Raw genomic sequence first — 19135 nt, 5'->3', positions numbered from 1 at the left:
CTAAATAACACTTCGGCCTTTATGGAAATGCATCAGATGTTCCAGGAGCCTCCGTCTCTGCTTCTCCTACCTCACTTGCTCTCTGCAGGATATAGTTAGCACTTCTCTTAGCCTTATATAGCAAGGACTGATAGTTAGTGTTAACAGGAATAAAACAACAAGGAGAGCTGCCAGATTGCATAAATCAGGCCAGTGTTTGGAATTTCGTAAATGCCATGACTTTGGGTACAAGTTGAGCACGCGGAACAATACGGAACTGTTCTCTCTTTATCTCTCCCTCCCTCACCGAGGGAGGGCAGGGGGAGAGCTGGAATTTTGCTGCTTCTTCTATGGTTTTTAACTTTTTTTTTTTCCCTTCTGTTTTCATCCCCTTGAAGACCACAGGAGGAGCAGTGGCAGCCGCAGCCAAGACTCTGCAGACGGCCAGGACATCCAGGTTCCAGAGCAGTTTTCAGGGTTGCTCCACGGTTCTTCCCCGATCTGTGAAATAAGCGAGGATCCTTTCAGGCTCGTTTCCTCCGCGGAGAAAGGAGGCACGGAAGCTACAAGCCACCCACCTGCTATGCAGCTGGAGGATGCTGCCTTACCTGCCTCTGGATCAGTACGGACCAGCTCTCCAGACCAAAACCAGAAAGCAGTCTATGCAACCGTCCAGCACACGCACGCCAACCGGGCGGATCCTGAAACTGTAGTCACGCCCCACGTGCTCCAGCACCCCGGCGGTGCCGAGGACGAGGGGGACAGAGGTGGCGCTGTGGGCAGAGCCCACCCGGGGAGCAAGCCCAAAGCCGAGCTCAAACTCAGCCGAAGCTTGTCCAAATCGGACTCGGATCTTCTGACCTGCTCTCCGACGGAGGACGATGCCATGGGGAGCCGGAGCGAATCGCTCTCGAACTGCAGCACCGGGAAGAAGAGGCTGGAGAAGTCCCCGTCCTTCGCTTCGGAGTGGGATGAGGTAAGGCTGAGCTTGCTGAGGAGCTCCTGTGCCAGGGATGGGTTTGCAGAGCACGAGGTTCTCCCCTGTGTTGGCCTTTGGAGGGGGTCCTGGGTGGTTTTCATTGCTTCTGCTAGCTCTCACATCTCCTCCACAGGCAACTGCTGAGTTGCGTTTGAAAGAGGCTTAACTGGAGTGGGGGAGAAGCAAAACTGCAGGAAGTGGGGGGCTTCTCAAAAAGTGGGGGGCTTCTCAAAGCTTATTGTTTTAAGTTACTTCAATGCAGGGCTTGGTTTCTCATAAGCAAGCCAGCCAAGTTTTACCTCCACAAAAATGAGGGAGAGCTGATAAGTGGTCCCCATGTCTTCACACAGACCTCTTTCCAATCCTTCCCCTGTAGGCTCCCAGCATTCAGAGCAGAGGCTTTTTTTTTGGGTCCCAGCTGCTGGGGGGCAAGCAGTGTCCTGGGTTCACGGAGATAGAAAGAAGAGAATAATTAAGCTGCTCTGTGTATTTAATAGCTCCCGCTTCCCTCTTCCCATATTTATTTCAGAGGCTTGTTAGTCACTTTATTGTACTACAGGAGGCTCGTGGATAGTTAAATATTTCATGCTCAGAAAGTTGGCCCTAGTGAGCCACTCGGGCGAGATTAAGTGTCCCTCGGAAACCCAGCACCGCAGCATTACTGAAACATTCTTTGGAGATGATTCTCCGCTGGTAGAGCAGCGGCGCTGCAGAAGAGATAAGCTCAGATGAACCACTCTTTGTACACTGAAAGGAAATAAAAAACCCTGGCGTGTGCTGGGGGTGAGGGGTTGGGTGTGCCGGCCGTGTAAACTCGTGGCAGTCGGGAACTGCTGCCTCGTGGGATGGTTGTGCCCCCTGCTTGCCTGTCCGCTCACCAACTGAGGCTCAGCTGCCTCTCTTATCCCTCCTCAGAGATAAAATCACCTCTGCTGAAGGTATTGAAAGATGCTGAAAGCCAAGAGGGAATCCCTCCTCAGTGCGAGCCCATCTTTCAGTTCATGTGCCTGCTCCTTCCCACTCCCCGCGTGTTTCAGGGTTGCCAAATATTGGTTTTCTTCTGGAGGTGCTCCGGTTGCAGAGGCGTTGCTGGTTAGTACCTGGACTGGTCGTACAGCAGCTGTTAGTGAAAGATTACACAGCAGAAAGTGTGTTTGAAAGGCCCAGATAGGTTTCCTGTGCTCTTCATGCCTAAGTGAGCTGTTTACAGTCAAACGCTGAAAGGGAAAGGAGCCTTGGGCTCTGCAGGGCTGCACAGCTTCACCAGTAGCAGAGGTCAGGCCTTCGTGTGCCTGTGCTTCCGCTGCTGGGAGAAAGCAACCTGCAGAGCTCCTTCCCTGGCTGTAAACAAAAAGCATCGCTTCCACCCTGCGCCAGCCTAACAAGCCACCGGAGGGAAATCAGCTTCCCCTTCACACCATGTTTAGGTGAGGAAATCATAGAAAGAATGCGAAAAATTCACATCTGCCCACAATGGAGCAGGTCGAGTGTAGAAAAAGATCGGTATTAGCAAAACCTGATGGTTTGGCATGCTTTCCCAGCTTCTGACATGATGAATTTAAACACCTTGTGCGATTGTTGTCATCGTGTAGCAGTGCCCTACAGCTAGAGCACTGGTTTGCCCTGGTGTCTCCTGGCTGTCACTGACCCCTTTGAATGATTCTGGACGAGTGTTTATCCTCCCTGCCTCAGTTTCCCATCTGTGAGATAGCAGCAGCTGCTGCAGGGTGTTCAGGTTCCTGTGTGAACCTAACCATTCTCCCAAGAAGAGGGTCAAGCCACCAGCTGGGGATTCAAGCCTTTAGCTTGGTTTGCTCTTTAACATCTCAGGGCTCTGTACCGAGATATTTAGGGTCTCACTCTGACTCCTGGAGCACATGCAATGGTTGCACTCTTCGAAACTGTCGGCAGGAGGGGCACCTTCATGGGGTAGAGCATTTTTCTGTGGAAGCAGCATGAAAGGGAGCTACTGCTGGGTTCGTATGGCCAGGCAGTTCTCGCTCTGAAATACTGTGAGGCAGGCTTCTGTGACGCCTGGTAAGAAGTGGTGAAGATGCACCTGCAGGGAACATTTGGTTTTTTTTTTTTTGCAGTGATTTGTATGTGCAGAGAGGGGCTGATCCGGCTGGTCATAATGGCAACAATGAGACTGAAACATAAATGTAGTGCTGTTGTTAGAGGCTTAATTAGTCCTCTGAATGGGATAATGCAGCTGGGCTGAATTAAATGCGACTTGCAGCCTCCAAATTTACCAGGCTAATACAAAACCTTGTTGAGCCACCCCTGTTAGCGATGCTTTGGCTCTTCCTCTGTGTCAAGGAGAAACAATGGCAGATTTATACGCATTATTCTGTTAATTTTAATGGTCTTTATGCAGGCAGCTGAGGAAGAAAGTGATCCACATGCAGCTCTGCGACATGCGGCTGTAGCAAACAAGCGAGAGATTTCTCCCACTGGCCTTGCCAGCAGAAGGAGTGTCTGTTCGGGGCGCTGGGAGCGTGGGGAGGGACCAGTTCATGCCCACAGACAGATGGGATCTGTGGCAGAGGCCAAGCTAGTGTTGCTCTGGGCCATGGGTGACTGCTCAGCTAGCCTGGCCGGCCAGAGGCAGCAGGAAAATCTGCTGCTTGGACGAGAGGGGTCACATCCCTCCCCAGCAGAGCGCCGCGAATGCCCTTTGTTGGAAGTGGAAGGTGGCGCCGGCTCCACCAAAAGGGTGGGATGGGGAAGGAATGATTCACTTGGCAAGGCTCAGCCCCGCTCCCAGATGCAGGGATGAGCAGCTCCCCTGCTCCTAGCGCCTGGCCTGAACCGCGGCTCATGCTGACAGCAGAGCTCTGCGCTGCGGAGGAGCCTGCTCAGCGCCTTCCCGTCCCGTGGAGCACGAACCCGCCGTGTCCCCAGCTGCTGGCAGATGTGAACTCTGCGAGCAAGCCAGGGAAATGACTGAAGCACGCAGCAATGCATTGCCCAGGGAGCTGGGGGCGAGGACCCGAAGTGCTCCGTCCTCTGCTCCGGAAGCAAGGTGAAAGGAAGGCGTGAGGAGGCAGCGCCGCTGGTCCGCATAAATATTTGAGTCCTCCCAAACTTGGCTGAGGGCTAAAATGATCAATTTGTTTTTCATAATCAGCTCATAAATATTTTGCAGCTGTGAGATGAGCACGCAGCCGTTGCGGCTCGCAATGAATTTTGCATAGGGGAATCAACTGTGTTTGTGTTCCCGCAGGAGGAGGGGGCTCTCGGCACTCGGCCCTGCTGCCAGCCCGCTTCCCGGGGTGCATTAACTCGTGTCTGTGCTGCCTTCCCCCTCCACAAAGCAGCTCCAGCTCTGTGCATCTGCCCAGGACCATGTGCAAGCAGGTGGAGATGGGCAAATGTTGTAGGGATTGATCCCAGGAGGGGCTGAACTGAGCTCCCTAGTGACTGTCAGCTGGCTCAGGTCTCTGGATAGAAGGCAACCTGTAGCCCTTGAATATGACCAGTCAGCTGCTTATGGAAGGCTAGAGGATATAAGACATCTTTGCTTTGTCCTGAGCCCGTTCCATATGATCACTTTTGGATGGGTTTAGCTTTTAAATGATTTTCCTCCCTCTGCCCCAGCTTCTGACACAATTTTTCAGGGTCCTTTTCTCCCTCTGACACATCAGCCTGTCAGTGCTGGAGGGAGCCTGACCAGGCTGGAGTTGAACTTCATCACGATCGCCCACCGAGCTGCTGCAGCTCCTCGAGGGAAGCAGCTTCCTGGCGGTGATCGGTTCGGGAAGGGATCGAGGGATCTCACGTGGGGCCCAGGGCTGGGCTGCAGGAGGCTTCGTGCCACAGTCTGCTGGAAACAAAAGCAGGGGCTGTGGCAAACGCTTTCCATCCCCTGTGCTTCTGTCAGGCTGATAAAAAGCGGTGTTATGAATATTTGGGAGATGTGTCCTGCTCAGCTTCGGTCCTTCCTTGGCTTCAGCAAAACACCAAAATGTTGGCACGGGGCTTGGCTTTGTGAATGTAGGTGCAGGGCCTCTTGTAACAGGTCTCAGATGTGTTACTGTGGCAATCCCTGTTTCACTTCTGTGCACATTCTTGCCCCAAAACCAAAAGCACGGGGCTTCCCCAGCGGCCTCAGTGTCCGATGTTTGACACAGCGTGAGGCCCCTTGTCTGGACAAGCAGAAACGAGCCAAAGTTGTGGAAATCTCCCAGGTTTATGTCAAACTGTCACACAGGTCAACATCAGTTAATGTCTGGGGTGTTACAAAATGAGGATTTTAGGCCTTTTTTTAAACAGAAAACCTGGTTTTAGTGGGCAGGCCTCTAGCTTTACAAAGCTGATGTTGGGAAGGCTGCTTCCTCCTGTGAAGGGTCCCAGACCCGTGCCAAGGCCCAGGATTTGCTCTTTGGGGATAGCGAGCCAGCCTCTGCTGGGCCTTGGGAGTTTTTAGAGGCTCCTGGTGTGGTTGTTTGTGACACAGGTGTGGTCTGGGAGGTGCAGCTGGATGACCTGGTGTCACCAGCCCTGATGTGCTTCCATGCTTTGAGCTGAAACGCCTGGCGCCGAGGCCTGGCCCGGTAAGAAAAATGGTCCCTGAAGTGTCTGGGGGCAAAGAGCGAGGCACGCTCCTGAGAATCAGCTGCAGACCTGGCTCCTGACACCCCTTAATTCTCCTCTTCCAGCTGTCTGCTATCAAGTAAGTGGCTCCAAGGTTGAATTTGTAATGACAGGCTCAAAGGCTCCAGCTTCAGCTTCCCAAAATGAGGCGGCTGCTGTGGCTGCTGTCTTGAGCTCTTTTAGGGAGAGATTAAACCCGCTTCAAAAGAAACTCTGGGAACTGAATAAAACATGCATTTTATTTTAGCTTCCTTTAAAAAAAGGAAATGCACAGTCCACCGCTTTGATGCATTTTTCCCCCAACTGAATTAGCTGACGAATTAATGAATATTTTGTCTAATTATGGTGCCGGACAGCCATCGTTTCCTACAAGCAATTGCCTCTCAGCTCCACATTGTGCTGTCAGCTCAGCGAGGTTTCTTTCCTGTTTGCAGTAGGTCTGGGTGTGTTGGTGCATTGTAGGTATGTTGTAGGGGTGTTACAGCAGTTGCTGATCCATTTTGGGGGTCTTCATGTCACAGGAGCAAACCACACACGCATAGTGCCTTCCAGCCTGGGTTTTAAAGAGCTGGGGAGCAAGTTAGAGGTGGTTGCAGCTAGTGGGGTGGCCATAAATACTCCAGCTCCATTAACCTTGTCAGGCTGCTCGGGTATTTAAGGACCTGGTGGAATTAATGCCTCAGCTACACTCTTACTGCTGAGGATTAAGAACATTTGCATTGAAATGTGAAACTTTCAGGAAAGCTCTTGATGCAAAACCTGCCACTGCTTTAAAACAGCGCTCAGAAGTTGAAATTCAGAGCTGCGAGCTGGTGTTGAAAGAAAAATGCAAATATTTCCCTCGCTGTTCAGGGGAAGAGCTGCTATTTTTGGGCCTGGTGAAATTGCATCCTGTAAAAGCTCAGTGTTTCTTGTTCTGACAAGCTCACGCGGCTTACCTGCTGGGCAGCGGCTCCCAGATGGCCCAGTACTGTAGACCCAAATCCCGGTGTTTCAGGTGAGAAATGCAGTTGAGAAAACAATATGTTCAGCCTCTCCACGCTCGTACCACCTGCAGCACACAAGCTGTCCTGCCTGGGCCAAGGACAGCCCTGCCTTGCAGGCTGTGAGGCTCCTTTCGTCCTTGCCATCTACTGATGCTTCCTAAACATTTGTACTTTGTTCTTGTAATTCTGGTGTTTAAATCTGAAGGCTTCATTTTGCCCTGGTTTTGAGGTTGGGGACCGGGCCTGTTCTCTAGCCACGAGTGCTCAGCATGCTTTGCAGCCCGTGTCCTTTGCCTCGAGCTGGCCTTTATTTCCAAGTACTCATTCCAGTTTGCCCTTTGACCATTTTGGAATATTTTATAAATTGTTGGTTAGGGGAAAAGTAGTAATGTGGTCAGTATTCTTATCCTGATTTCTGCTCTTCTAAACAAACGTGTCCTTCAGGCTCTTAATTGACTTAATTAGTGGGCTGATTCTTCTATTATCTCCAGATCCCAACGTTTCCTCTTGCTTTCCTGTGCTAAGGTCAGGAATTCTTACATAACCCTCGATGTTAAATCTTTCTTTTTCCCTTTGCCCCCAATGGCAAGATTTCCTTCGTCCTGATTAACGTTGTGAAAGCTTTTGTGTTCTCACAGTTCAGGTTTGCTTTATTGACTGCAGGCGCTGAAGCTGTAAACCAAGACTTGAGCCAAGCAAGCCAAGCCAAACTCAGACAACTTACCAGCTTTGTAGGTAGGAGTGTTTGGACTTCTGGTCTGGAAGGTGAATGTAAAAACAAGCATACTTTATTCCTGGAGTCAGCAGCAAGGTTTAGACATAATATTTTTTGCCAGTTCTTTGGATCATATCAATTCATCTGGAACTAGACAGATAGCTGGGGTAGCTCTTCATTGGGCAGCTTTCAAAATCTGGTGTGATTTTGCAGCTCAGCACTTACCCTGAGCGTGGAAGAAGCCTTCCATCCAGGCGTTCATAAGGATTTGTGGAAATGCCCTCAGTCCAGAAGTGAACGCAGTGACTTCTCTCCTCTTATTTATAGACCACCAATTACAAGCTGAACATGTCCAAATTAGCGTGCATCTAGAATAACACAATTTCTGTCCACTATTGCTGTTTGTTAGCTTTGGCTGTGTATTAGCCCAATATTTGTGAATCAGAAGCTTTTGATTCCCTAATGTAAGTTACTCATGCTCTAGCGGATATCTTGGTTATGTAAGGATCTGGTGATCGTTAGTGGTTTCAAGACTCTTTCTGGACCAGGAATGTCCAGCCAGTGTCCTTACTAAATTCAGCCTTTCCTTATATTCTCTTCTATTTTACGTCACGTCTTCAAGCACTTCAGATGTTTTATTTTTAAAATTGTTTACGTGTGTATATATATAATATATAGTCTTTCTGAAGCCTCCAAAGCAGGCTTAACACGCTGTGTTGCATTCTGCACACTGGAGAAAACCTTTGCTCCAAGAGCCTAACGAATTGTTCTTGGCTTTGTGCCTTGGGATGAGTGAGTATGAAAATCTAGCTGTGGAGGGTCTTGAGTTGCTTCGATATTGTTAAGGGGATTTTGCTTTTTTTATTGCGAGTTCAAAATAACTCACATCCAGCCATTTCACTTCTCTGAGCAGATGCATTGTCTAATTTAGCCAGCTTTTTTGTCATATTAACATCTAATTTAACTGTGTATATTTAAACATACAAATATATGTGTATATTTAAGGCTTCTGAAACTGCAGATCCATGATACACTGGTTGTGAAGTGCAAATTTATATTACGAATTCCTTTTATTTTGGTACGTGTTTGGTTTTGCACAAATCTCTGAATTATGAGTCTATAGACAGGAGGAGAGTGGTAAGAAACAAGTCCCTGATCGAGGTCCAAACGAGTCTCTGTGACTGTTACTGAGCTAGAAAATGTGTGCGTTATCACTAACGAGCAGTCGCAGCGTGGCTTGCAGTGAACACCAAACTCAGCGAGTCCTCATGCTATGTGCAGAAGACGTATGCTGCTGGAGCAGGATAAAGCACGGGAACCCTGAAGTTTGCGTTTTGAAATGTGCCTTCAACAACAGACTCACTTTTGGAATCCAGGTTTGAGCTAATGAAAGCAGCCTTAGATTTTCCAGGCCTTTGACATTCGTTCTGCTGACTTCCTAACCGCTGGTACATGCAGAATGCACCGGGTGATGACATGAGGCTGCTGCTCTACGGGCTGCCGATGTGGAGAACATAAGAACATAAGCCGCAGCATCGTAAACTACATCAGAAGAGTGGTTTATGTGCTGCCACCGCTCTGGAAGTGAGATTCGTGGCCCGGATCCAAATTTCCAAGGACTGCCTTTGCAGTAAGGAGCCAGCAGGTGTTGTCCCTGATCCTCCTCCTGCTTGCACCCCCGTCCCTTTCAGAGATGCGTGGGATGCCATCCAGCCATCCCGCTGCTCCACCAGCGTATCCCAGCTGGGTCTGAGCAGCCTTGCTTCTACACTCAGGGCTGAAATATCAGTTAATGATATCAGTTCTCTATTAACCGGAGACTTCTCTGGGGAGAATGCCTTAGATCATTTGTCTTCTGCATCAGCAGGACAAACAGCGGAGCAGGCAGGACCTAATTGCGTGTTAAAGCAGCACCTGTTATATTGTCTCCCAGATCAAAGTCTGCACGCAGGATCTTTTTGGCCTGCCTGCGAGTGCCCTAATCACAGTGGCATTTTGAGCCTGTGGCATGTCGGCTTTTCACAGATCCGCGTTTCTGTCTGTTGGGTTTGACCCCTCTATTGTTATCTGTGCTATTGTCACGTCAGGCTGCAATTATTGTGTGTCTGCAAAACATTTGGAGGCTGCAGCGAGCTCAGTGCGTGGTGCTGGGTGCTCACCATGCCTTGCTGTACTGAGCTGCAGGCCGCAGGAGCGGGGAGAGCTTAGAGATGCAGCTAAGGAAGGCGAAGAAGCACCTCACGTGTAGTGGGCTTCATGTCGATGCCACTGCTGGGGAAGGCTGGCTGGGCACATTTTCACCATGTGTTTCCTCTTCTTGAAATGAGAAGCAGGAGGAGCCGGGCTGGAGCAATTACCACTGCTCCCAGAAGCCTGGAAAAGACAAAAGCGTTGGCAAAGAGATGCTGCTGCCATTTGGGGGATTTGTGGTGTAAATGAAGTGGGTATTAATTTTGGGATGCTCACTGAGGCTACTTAGAGCTGGTTTTTCATTCCGCCTGTCCCTCCTGCTCTGGGTGCTGGTGTTCAGCACCGCTGTGCAGCTGCTGCTGGACTCATTTGCTCCGTCTTGACCTCCTCCATTCCCTCTGGATCACCCGCTGCATCCCCTGAGAGATGATTTCACAAGTCAGTAATTAAAAAAGAAAATCTGAGATCTCCGTTAAAGAGCTCTGCTTTCTTTTTCTTCTCCAAGCAACCCCAAAACAACGTGCCCTTGTTTACTGGCAACCCCATAGGATGCTCGGAGACATCAGCAGGGTCTCGTGCTCAGCTGGAGCCACCCCATAAGTGCCTGACATGCTGCCAGCCGTGCTGAGACGGCTGGGAGCTGGGCTTTGTGTGCAGGCAGGATCGCCTTCTTGCAGCCAACCACACAGCTTGGGATTAATCTTAATTTCATTTTATTTCAGTATTTCAGCTTTGCTACAGTATTGGTACAAAGCAGAAGCATCGGTGAAGATGTTCAGTGCTTCCCCAGCATTGCCCATGGACCTAATGAATCTTTTTTTTTTTTTCCCTCCTGTTTTTTACAGCAAATCCATTAGGCTGTAGTGAGGCTGATCACTTGGTAATTGGGGGCGTGTTTGTTGTACTCAGAGGGGTTTTTAAACTCGAGAAGCAGCTTGTCTGGATTTTATAATCTTAAACCCAATATGCCCCATCCCTCAGGTGTAAAAGCTTAGAAATAACGAAGTCTTAACCCCTGACACTTGCTCGAAATTGCAGAAATTTAAAATACTGATAACCCTTAAACCCAACTTTGAGTAGCTTTCAAGAATAAAACGCTGCTGGTGCTGCTGTCTCGTCTGCTGGGTTTTAGCCCTAGGTGAATTTGTACAGTAGGTTACGAACCCCTTAATAATAAGGATTTATAATGGGAATCCTGATATATTCTTAATTATTCTTATGCTGTAGGGTGTCATTATAACGCACTAATACCGTACACGTGGTAGATAGTGGGCCATTTATTTCTGCGTGTTTTTATTTAATTATAGACCTTTATCTGAATAACTCTATTGCTCGGTGTTCCTATTTCTTTGCCACTTGTGCAGGCATGCTGTAGCTTATCGTCCTCGTGACCAGGCTTCGGGGCTGCTGGCTTTAAGCTGCCAACTTGGGAAGGAGCCCCAGAGGAAGCAGAAGGTCTTGACCCCATACAGGGTTTTCCCTTTTCATGTGCAGAGCTCAGAAAGAGTGGGGCAACGGCGTGTGTGGTACCAGGAATCATATCCCGTAAGGGAAGGGGAGGCCAGGGAGCACCAGGCAGAGTTTTTGAGGACAAACCCTGATGCACTGGGCATTTCTGTGATGGCACAGCTGGCAGTGCCCCCGTTTCCCCCAGGTGGGGGTGCTGCTGTCAGCTTTGGGTGAGCTGCTGAAAGCGCTTCAAGGGAGACAAAGTAATTTTACGTGTGTTTTATATAGGTGTGCGTGTAAAGACATACCTCCAGCTATAAATCATGTTCTGTTTGGTGTAACACGTTCCCTGTTCGGGCGGCACCGGGGATCCTGCAGCAGCAGCAGGGGAAGGCAGTCTGTTCCATCTCGTTCCCTCCGTACCCGATTTAAACCTGATTTAACAAGCCTGAGGTTGTTACAGCGATTTCAGGGGAAAACACTTCATTGCAGTTCTTCTCCAGTGCCCCCGAGTTAACTCTAAACGCTGTGTTTTTTTCAGGGTGAAAGCATCAGAAGGGCTCTCCTTTGTGTACTGAGGCATAACTGGATTTTAACGGTGATATTTGGCTCCTGAAACACGCTCCCTGCAAAGGAGTGTGAGGAAGGCGTTGGGAAGCGAGCGCTGCGTGGAGAGCTTGGCTGGCATCGCCTGTTTTGTCTTAGGCACGCTTCCAGCTAACGTCCTCAAACCTCCCCTTCGGCTTGGCCTTCCTGATGCTGACCTCAGGAAGCCTACAGACTCCAAACATGGCTGGCTGTGGGGCTCGGAGCCCCGCGTGGAGCTTTGTTTGGGATGGAGGTTTGGGGTTTTCCACCCGCGGAGCAGCAGCGTGGGTCGCTGTGCACAGCACCTGGAGGCTTTGACCCCCTCCGAGGGGATGGAAGGAGTGGGGGGCTGTGCTCCTGTGGGGCAGCAGAGCTGGGCTCTCGGCACTGTCTGCTTATCCAGATGCTGCCATGCCCACATGTATTATTTTTTTCTTCTCCCAAGACAACCTTGACGTGTCCTTGGGAATCAGCGATGCTCTGTGCAGGGACGAGCACAGAGCTCCTGCATTCAGAGGGGTGGGAAATCCCAGGGCTTTTCTGCTGGAGGTTTGGTTTTTCCCTAGCCCCTTCCAGAAAGCTGCACTAGCATAAAGATGCCCCCAAACCGGGGTGAGTGCCATCCTAACAGAGCGCTGCTCGGTTTTGTGCTTTCTGAATGAAGCTTCCTTCCCCTGCATGCAAATCAGTGGATGCAGACAGCTCGTGCTGTGAAGCTGGCTTTTCTTTCGGTGATAAAAGACCCCGGGACTCGTTAATCGTCCTCTGTCTCTCTCAATGGACTCGCTGGCTCCAAACTTCAGCGCTGGCTCTGTGAAGGAAAATACGGAGAGATTAGCATGGACCCCACGGCTTCGCGTCCATCAAGGGCAGGGGAGCGGAGATGAAGCCTGTTGGGGCTGGCTGCGGAGCCGTGCCTCCAGGGACCACGTGTGCCAGCCCTCACGCTGCCTATCCTGGGAGAAGGAGCCCCAAAAGCTCTCCGTGCCAGGCCTTCGGCACTGCCAGCATCATATAGGATGGGGCTGCCCTCCTGCAGGAGCCTGACCCCCTCCAGGGCTGCCCGACAGCCCCTGCAGGGTGCGTTCAGAAGGGAGGCGATATTTGGGGCTGGCGTTTTGGGGTCCTGCTCACATCAAAAGCCATCCCACGTCTGCCCCCAGAGCTGTGGGATGGAGAGTTGCTTTGCAGGACTTGTGTCAAAATGTCCTGTCTTGCTGGGAGAAGAAACCAGCAACCAGCTTGGCTCTTCTTGGGCCCTACAAACAAATGCCTTTTTCCTCCATTAATCAGAACTCGGCTGCTCGGGATGGTTTGTTTGAAGATAAAGTTCTGTTTGGGAGTAAATTGCCAGTTGCTATGTTGTCGTGGCTGCCTGCCTGCCTGAGGAGCTCACCACTTCCCCAGCCCCAGGATGACTCTGGGCCGCACCCAGCTCCTTTTTTTTTGGGGTATTTTTATTTTTCAGCAAAACTTAGGCAAATGCAAAAATAAACTGGTGAGCTTTGGTGCTGGTAACCACTCTGCAACTCCTTCCTCTGCATCCCTTTATTTGGGGCTTGCTGGAGGACTCATTTTTTGCAGCCTTTCTCCCAAAGGATTTCAGCTTTGCAATACTTTTGCTTCCTTTTGTTGAAGGGTTTCTGCTCAGGGGCCAAAATACCTTTCTAGCATGGATCCAGCTGCACCTCTCTTGGAATAACAGATAAGATTATATGAATTTAGGATGCAAAAGGATGTAGTTGTTTTATTTCTGTGGATGTTTAAGAATTGAGGAAGAAAAACTGTCCAACCTGTTCAGAGAGGGATGTGTGGTGCTTCAGTGGAAAAAAGCAGGTTAAGCCAAAACAAATCCGAACTGAGTGTTCAGGCTCAAGCTACGTCTGGGCTGCAGTGCTATATTTAAACACGGTATTTTTGTGTTTTAATAATTAACCACTGGGAAAGAACAGCCTAAAAAAACGGTGGTATATGCTATTTTCAAGGTATCTTCTCTTCCATCCCCGTTTTAGTGCCATGGAGTGCGGCTGAGGACTGGTTGTGGAGGTCGGGGATGCTTTACAAGTCGACTTTGGGTTTGTGTCCCTCCCCTCTTCTCATCTCTTTGCAACCTCTTACCACCTAGGACAAACCGATCAGCCTCAAGGTGCTGTTTGGGCTGGCAGGTGACCCGGGAGAGTTGTTTTTTGTGGAGGGCAGTGGGGAAGTGGGACTTCCCTGTGTGCTAATTGTGGCGTGGTTCTGGCTGCTGCCGGCTGGAGCCCGTGTGTAGCAAAGGATGAGCATGAAAGGTAATCCTTCGGGTGATTGTTTCATTGTTTTACGCAGCACAAGGCAATCCCCTGCTTTTGAGGAAAAGCTCATGGGTGTTTTTGAGTGCCTCAGAAGCACCTGCAAGTCATCACTGCTGCATTTTGAGCGTGGAGCTGTCAGTGCTGGGGACCGAGCCCAGAAAGCAGCGCGGCCTTCTCCTAGCGCAGGGCGGTGCGACCCAACCAAGTGAGCTTGGGCTGGCACCCAGAAGTAATCTGTGCTTTGAATCCAGCTATGGAAACGACCTGCAAGCAAACAAGGAAGGAAGCAAATTTGTCAGGGTGTCAGACCATGGCGACCTGCCCCGCTGCAGGGGAATTCATCCTGGCTGCCCGCTCGGAGCAGGGCTCCCTCTGGATTCGTGTTGTCCTCTTGTCTGCGGCATTTGGGCACCTGTTCCCTGTGTGCATGGGAGAGAATTGTCCTTGGGCAGCTCCTGGCTGTGTTGGGAGGAAGTGGGAAGGTGGGGAGAGTCCTCCTGGCCTGCGCTGCCCTCCCTGGGGCCGGGATGCTGCAGCCGCTCGCTCCGTGCAACAAGCACGTGGTGGGGCTGACCGTCCCTAAAATCAGGTTAAAACTTCCTATTGTCCTTCCTGTGCTGTGGAGGAGGAGAACTGCAACTGGTAAGGGTGCAGGAGAGAATCCAAGGATGGAGCATGGTGGCGGAGGGAGGAATGTTGGCTGTCCTGCTGTACATCCTGGGAAATAAAAGATTTCTTGGAACGAGCAGCTGATGGAGGGAGCTGAGCTGCCTCGTGCCAAACAGCAGCCACTGATAGCTCTGACCGACGAGGGGCTGCGAACAGTCATGAATCCGCCCCAAACGTGCTCTTGTGCTCTTTGCCTCCCCCAGCAGCACCAGCAGCAGTCCCTGCACGTCTCCAGGGCTCGGCGGCAGCACAGCGTAAGAGACCTGCAAAGCGCTTTGCCTCTGGTGCTGGGAGACGGCTCGAGGGGCTGGGGCTGCCTGAACAAACGCGCTTCTCCCTCCTCTCCTCCTTCCCTCCCCACCTATTTCTTCCCTTTTGATGATCAGTAGGAGAAGCTTGGCTGGACCCGGGCGCTGCTTGCTCCAAATGATCCCCAGACCAAAGAACCTCCAGGGCTTCCAGAGCCACCAGAGTGAACGCCTTTCCGATAAAGATCCCAGACAGTGGGCACAAGAGCGGCTCCAGCTTGGAGTACGTATCTCGTAATGAAGTTAATTGACGTAGATCTGCCCAGCTTAATGTCCTCAAACTCCTGGAGCTTGAACTGGATTAACCTTAAGACCCAAATTCGGCAGTGAGCCTTCGGGGTTGTGGCAGCATCCCAGAAGTCCTGCTGCAGCCCAGGCTCGGTGCTTGCCTATAAAGAACAAATAAAGGCATCGTTATGAAAACCCTTGGTCTTATTTGGAGATGAGGTTTGTTTTGCACCACCCCCATATTTTCCTCCAGTATTGCCCGTCCCTTATGGACTGGTGGCACATCAGGGCACCACGAGCCTTGAAGGCTTTGCTGGGGAGCATTTGCTGCTTTGCTGGGGCAAAAGCAATGAAAACAGGTGGTTCTTGCTGAAATGGTGGCTGGCAACAAACTTGCCTTGAGAGGCTTGGGTTACCTCTGGGTTTCAGTCCATAACCTTTGCACGAGGCAGCTAATGATTTTCGGTTAGCTGCTGCTGTCTGTTGAGCAGAAGCTGCTGCAGCCCTCGTGCTTTGTTCAGGCTGCATTGCAAAGAGAAATGGAAAAGTTCTTTAAAGCTGAGCTTGTGGAGAGGAGCGGGGCTGGTGGAGTGAAGGTGACTGCCACAAATGCCTCCAAAGGATGAAAAGAGTTAAAAGGCTTAATTGTGGTAGGAGAAAAACTCCACATCGCAGGGCAGACTTGAAATTATTTCATTTTTTTTCCCCTTCCTAACCAGTTCCAGTTTAGCTGACCCCACACTTCTGTTGTCGATACTGCAGAGTTGCTGATTTACGCAAGAGCCTTAGGTTAGCTGAAAAACAAGTGTTTTTTTTTTTTTTTCCTTGCAGTTCTCAAAGCTGTATTTCTGGGGCTTCCTTATTCAGCCACATGGAGTCTAAATAGCGAGATCAGATGACACGATGACTAGCCATGTAATTTTTATCTGCAGAAAGGGCTAGTGATGTGAGCAGTTGCAAAATGAGCCACCCTGCCCGTGTTTGATTTTATGCTTGTCATTTAGGAGCTGCTTTTGTCCACTTGAGATCGGGGTATTTTTGCCTTGGCCTCATTCTTTTTAGTGCATCCTTTTAAACTCGAGCTTAAAATCCCATTTCTTGTACAAACAGCTTGCAATTTTTGATAAAAGCTCTGAATGACTCGGCTCGTGTAAGTAAAAGCCTTCATGTTCCCGGCTCTCACATCTAATCTCTGTTGTCATTTTTACCCTCCTATGAAATAAAGGATCCGATGGCTCATCCTGCTGCCCTGTTGGTGGCTCCGTTAACCCTTCTGCCAGGGTGTGACGGCTCCTACCCTTTGTCCAGGACCAGCCCCCTGATGGGGAGAGAGCCCGGCACTGCTCGGGCGGTTTTAGCAAAAGTCACGTTCAAGTTCTGGCTGTGTTTGGGGGCAGAAGAGCAAAACCCACTTCTGCCCTGGGCTGGCAGCAGGAGCTGCACATCCACCGACTTCAAAACCCTGCTTTCATCATTCTCGAGCGTGCCTCACTTCCCTACGTGTTCGAATTCTGATTTATTTTTTTCAGGCTGGTCTTCAAAGCTCGCAGTAAACTGGCGTTAACTGTATTTTAAGCCCAGCAGAAGTGTTTGCCCTCGTGCTTTTCCAGGGGCAGGGTACCGTGTCCTTCAATGACTCTTGCATGGACGGCGTGAATGCCTTCTCCCCGGTGAAACCAAACGTTACAGCCAACTGCCTCCGCTGCCCGCAAATGAGAAGGACTCGACTGGAGACCTGACTTGGCAGGAGTCTGAAAGCTGGCTGCTTTTTCTTTCACCAGAAAAATCCCTAACCTTAATGGAGTTCAGCCTCGAGCTCCGATTGATTTTGACTGGAAGTCAGGCCCCCAGCTCCTTGCAGCATTTCCAGGAGCTCTGCTCACGGGTGCTTTGGGGAGTTTGTGCAGCTGCACCAAGCGAAGCAGCACGCCCAGGTCCCAGGCTTGTACAGGCTGGGGGACGAGGTCCAGGAAAACTTGGACTTCCTCCCCCAGCCTGTCCTTAAAAGACCAGGGAGGGAGAAAAAGCTGTGTAAGAGTTCATTTGCTGTTTTTTTCCCCCCCTCTGTTGCCATTCTGTGCATCGGCTTTGCATTCAGCAGCAGCCACTCTCAAGAGTCTCGCAGGAACGTTTTCTTGGCAGGTTTTTATTTGGGAATCCCACTAGAGGCTCTTTTTTTTTTTTTTCCCCCTCCTGTTTGGTTATAGATTGAAGACTGGGGTAAGCAAGCAGAGCTGAGCCTCTTGAGGGTCTCATTGCTGGCTGGAAAATAGTGGACTTTAATTGTAGGATGCCTTAAACTATTGAAAACCCTAAATTGACTTACTGAGCTGTAATTTATCAGCTCTTCCATCTTAACAGAGTTAATCTAGTAATTGTCACCATCCGTTTTCCCTCTGCAGCACTACATTACAAAATCTCAGTTTACAAACTCTGCTCAGTTGTTCTTCCAAGTTTCTCTTGTTACTTAAGGACTACTCGTGTAGCTTTGTAAAAGTTACAAATTTAAGGTTTTTTGTTGTTGCAAAAGCGATCATTTATATCCAGCTCCACAGTGGACTTGAAAAGGCAGCATCTCAGGAAATAAAGTTTGTACCATTTCGTAATTGCGTGACATCTGCCTTGAGTGACTGTGAACTGCTCAGATCGGGGCATGGGACTGTCTTTAGCTCCCTCTCCTGGGCAGTTGAGGCGTTTGCCCCCACGGTGCTTTTGCATCCTTAATTTATTTTCAAGCTCTTTCTGAGCGCCTCTGCTCTCAGCAATGCACACGCAGAGGTTTGGGGAATGCAGTGCTTTTAAAACCAAACAAGAAAACGGAGACTGAGGTGAAGCCAGGCTCACCCTGCATGCTGTGAGGGCGGTAGCGACCTGCGTCTCTCCGGCTTGGCTGCTGGTGAAGGAGGGGCTGCATGTTCCTGCAGGGTGCTGAGCAATTTGGGGATCCCTTCCTTCTCCCTAAGGTTGTGCTCTGAGGGATGGGTTTCGTGGAGCTGATTATTTTCAGGCTGTTAGAGGGAAGGCTCAGCAGGGTCCCAGCCTCTCTCCATCCCTCCTGAGTCATCCACCCATAAGGAGACTTTTCCAGGCAAGGTGTTAAGGGCACCCTTTCTGGGTCAGAGGTACCTTAACGTCCTTCCCTGGATCTGTCCCATGGCAGTGAAATCCTGGGGCTCCCTTTACCTTTTCCTGCAGCTCTGTCAGTAATGCAGCACGTGCTTGTTTTATTTGCAGATTGAGAAAATCATGAGCTCCATCGGCGAAGGCATTGACTTCTCCCAGGAGCAGCAGAGGATCTCAGGTAGCGTAACCCAGCTCGTGTGTGTCTGTCTGTCTGTGTGTGTGTGTCTGTCTGTGTGTGTCTGTGTGTCGCTGCACTTAGCCCCCCCAGGGGTTGGCTCTTCCTTTAGCACCCAGAAGGGAAAGGAAGGGTCTGGCACAGAGGAGCAGATCTCTCTTTCCCAGTATAACATTCAACACCGCTACCAGCAAGCTGAATTGGATGCTCCCCTGGGTGGATTAATTTTTTATACCATGGCTGTCCTTCCTACCTGGCTGGCTTTTGGGCTGGGTGAGGAGCATTACGGCTGGCACCCCCTGCCTGATGGGGAAGGGGGCCCTGCTTGCCTGCTCCCCGTTAATTCTCCCCAGTGTCTGCATGTGTGTGTGCAGGGGGTCCCGTTTCTCGTTGGAAGTGGCTGTTTAAAATCTGGGGCTTGGTATTACTGCTTAGGGTACAATGCATTTTGAGGTGGTGTTTTTGCATCTTTGAATAACTCTAAACCAAGGTTATTGCTGAGAATCGTGGAGCTTTCATCAGTGGCTTCCAACACCTGCAGTGACTGCTCACAGCCCTTCCCTTGAGGTGAGAGGTGCTGGCTGGTGTGAGTGGTGCAGGACACGTCTCATGCTCTCCCGCAGGAGTAAAATCAGCTCCAGTGGCTGGCTCATTGCTCCCCTCTCACAGCCCAATAACCAGGGTGCTCCGATACTTCACGCTTCACCACTGGTGTTTGCTGGGTGTGCAGGAGGAAGACGAAGGTCAGGTTTTCCTGCACGTGGGAAAAAATTATTTTGTAGCTTAGCTGAAAGGTGGTGTAAGGACTCCAGCCAGTGTCCTAGGGATAGGAAGCTCTGCTGATCTCTGAGCTCCT

General features: G+C 50.4%; 1 protein-coding gene across 5 annotated transcripts in view; it reads left to right on the top strand.

Moving 5' to 3' along the window:
• The window catches only part of ANKS1A (ankyrin repeat and sterile alpha motif domain containing 1A), a gene marked incomplete at its 5' end in the record, with an annotated part of 106543 nt that overhangs the window by 49577 nt on the left and 37831 nt on the right, over window positions 1-19135 (top strand). For all 5 annotated transcript variants that reach the window (XR_014319004.1, XM_082778290.1, XM_082778289.1 and 2 more), the window contains 2 exons: window positions 378-955; window positions 18216-18282. Coding sequence is in view for 4 of the 5 variants with exons in the window: in XM_082778290.1 (XP_082634416.1) it covers window positions 378-955; window positions 18216-18282 (645 nt within the window). The remainder of the gene's footprint in view (window positions 1-377; window positions 956-18215; window positions 18283-19135) is intronic.

Source organism: Aythya marila (assembly GCF_965140915.1).
Source record: "Aythya marila genome assembly, chromosome: 24".
NCBI classification, from domain to species: domain Eukaryota; kingdom Metazoa; phylum Chordata; class Aves; order Anseriformes; family Anatidae; genus Aythya; species Aythya marila.
The sequence above is the reverse complement of the archived record's forward strand: the minus strand, read 5'-3'. Positions and strand labels throughout refer to the sequence as shown.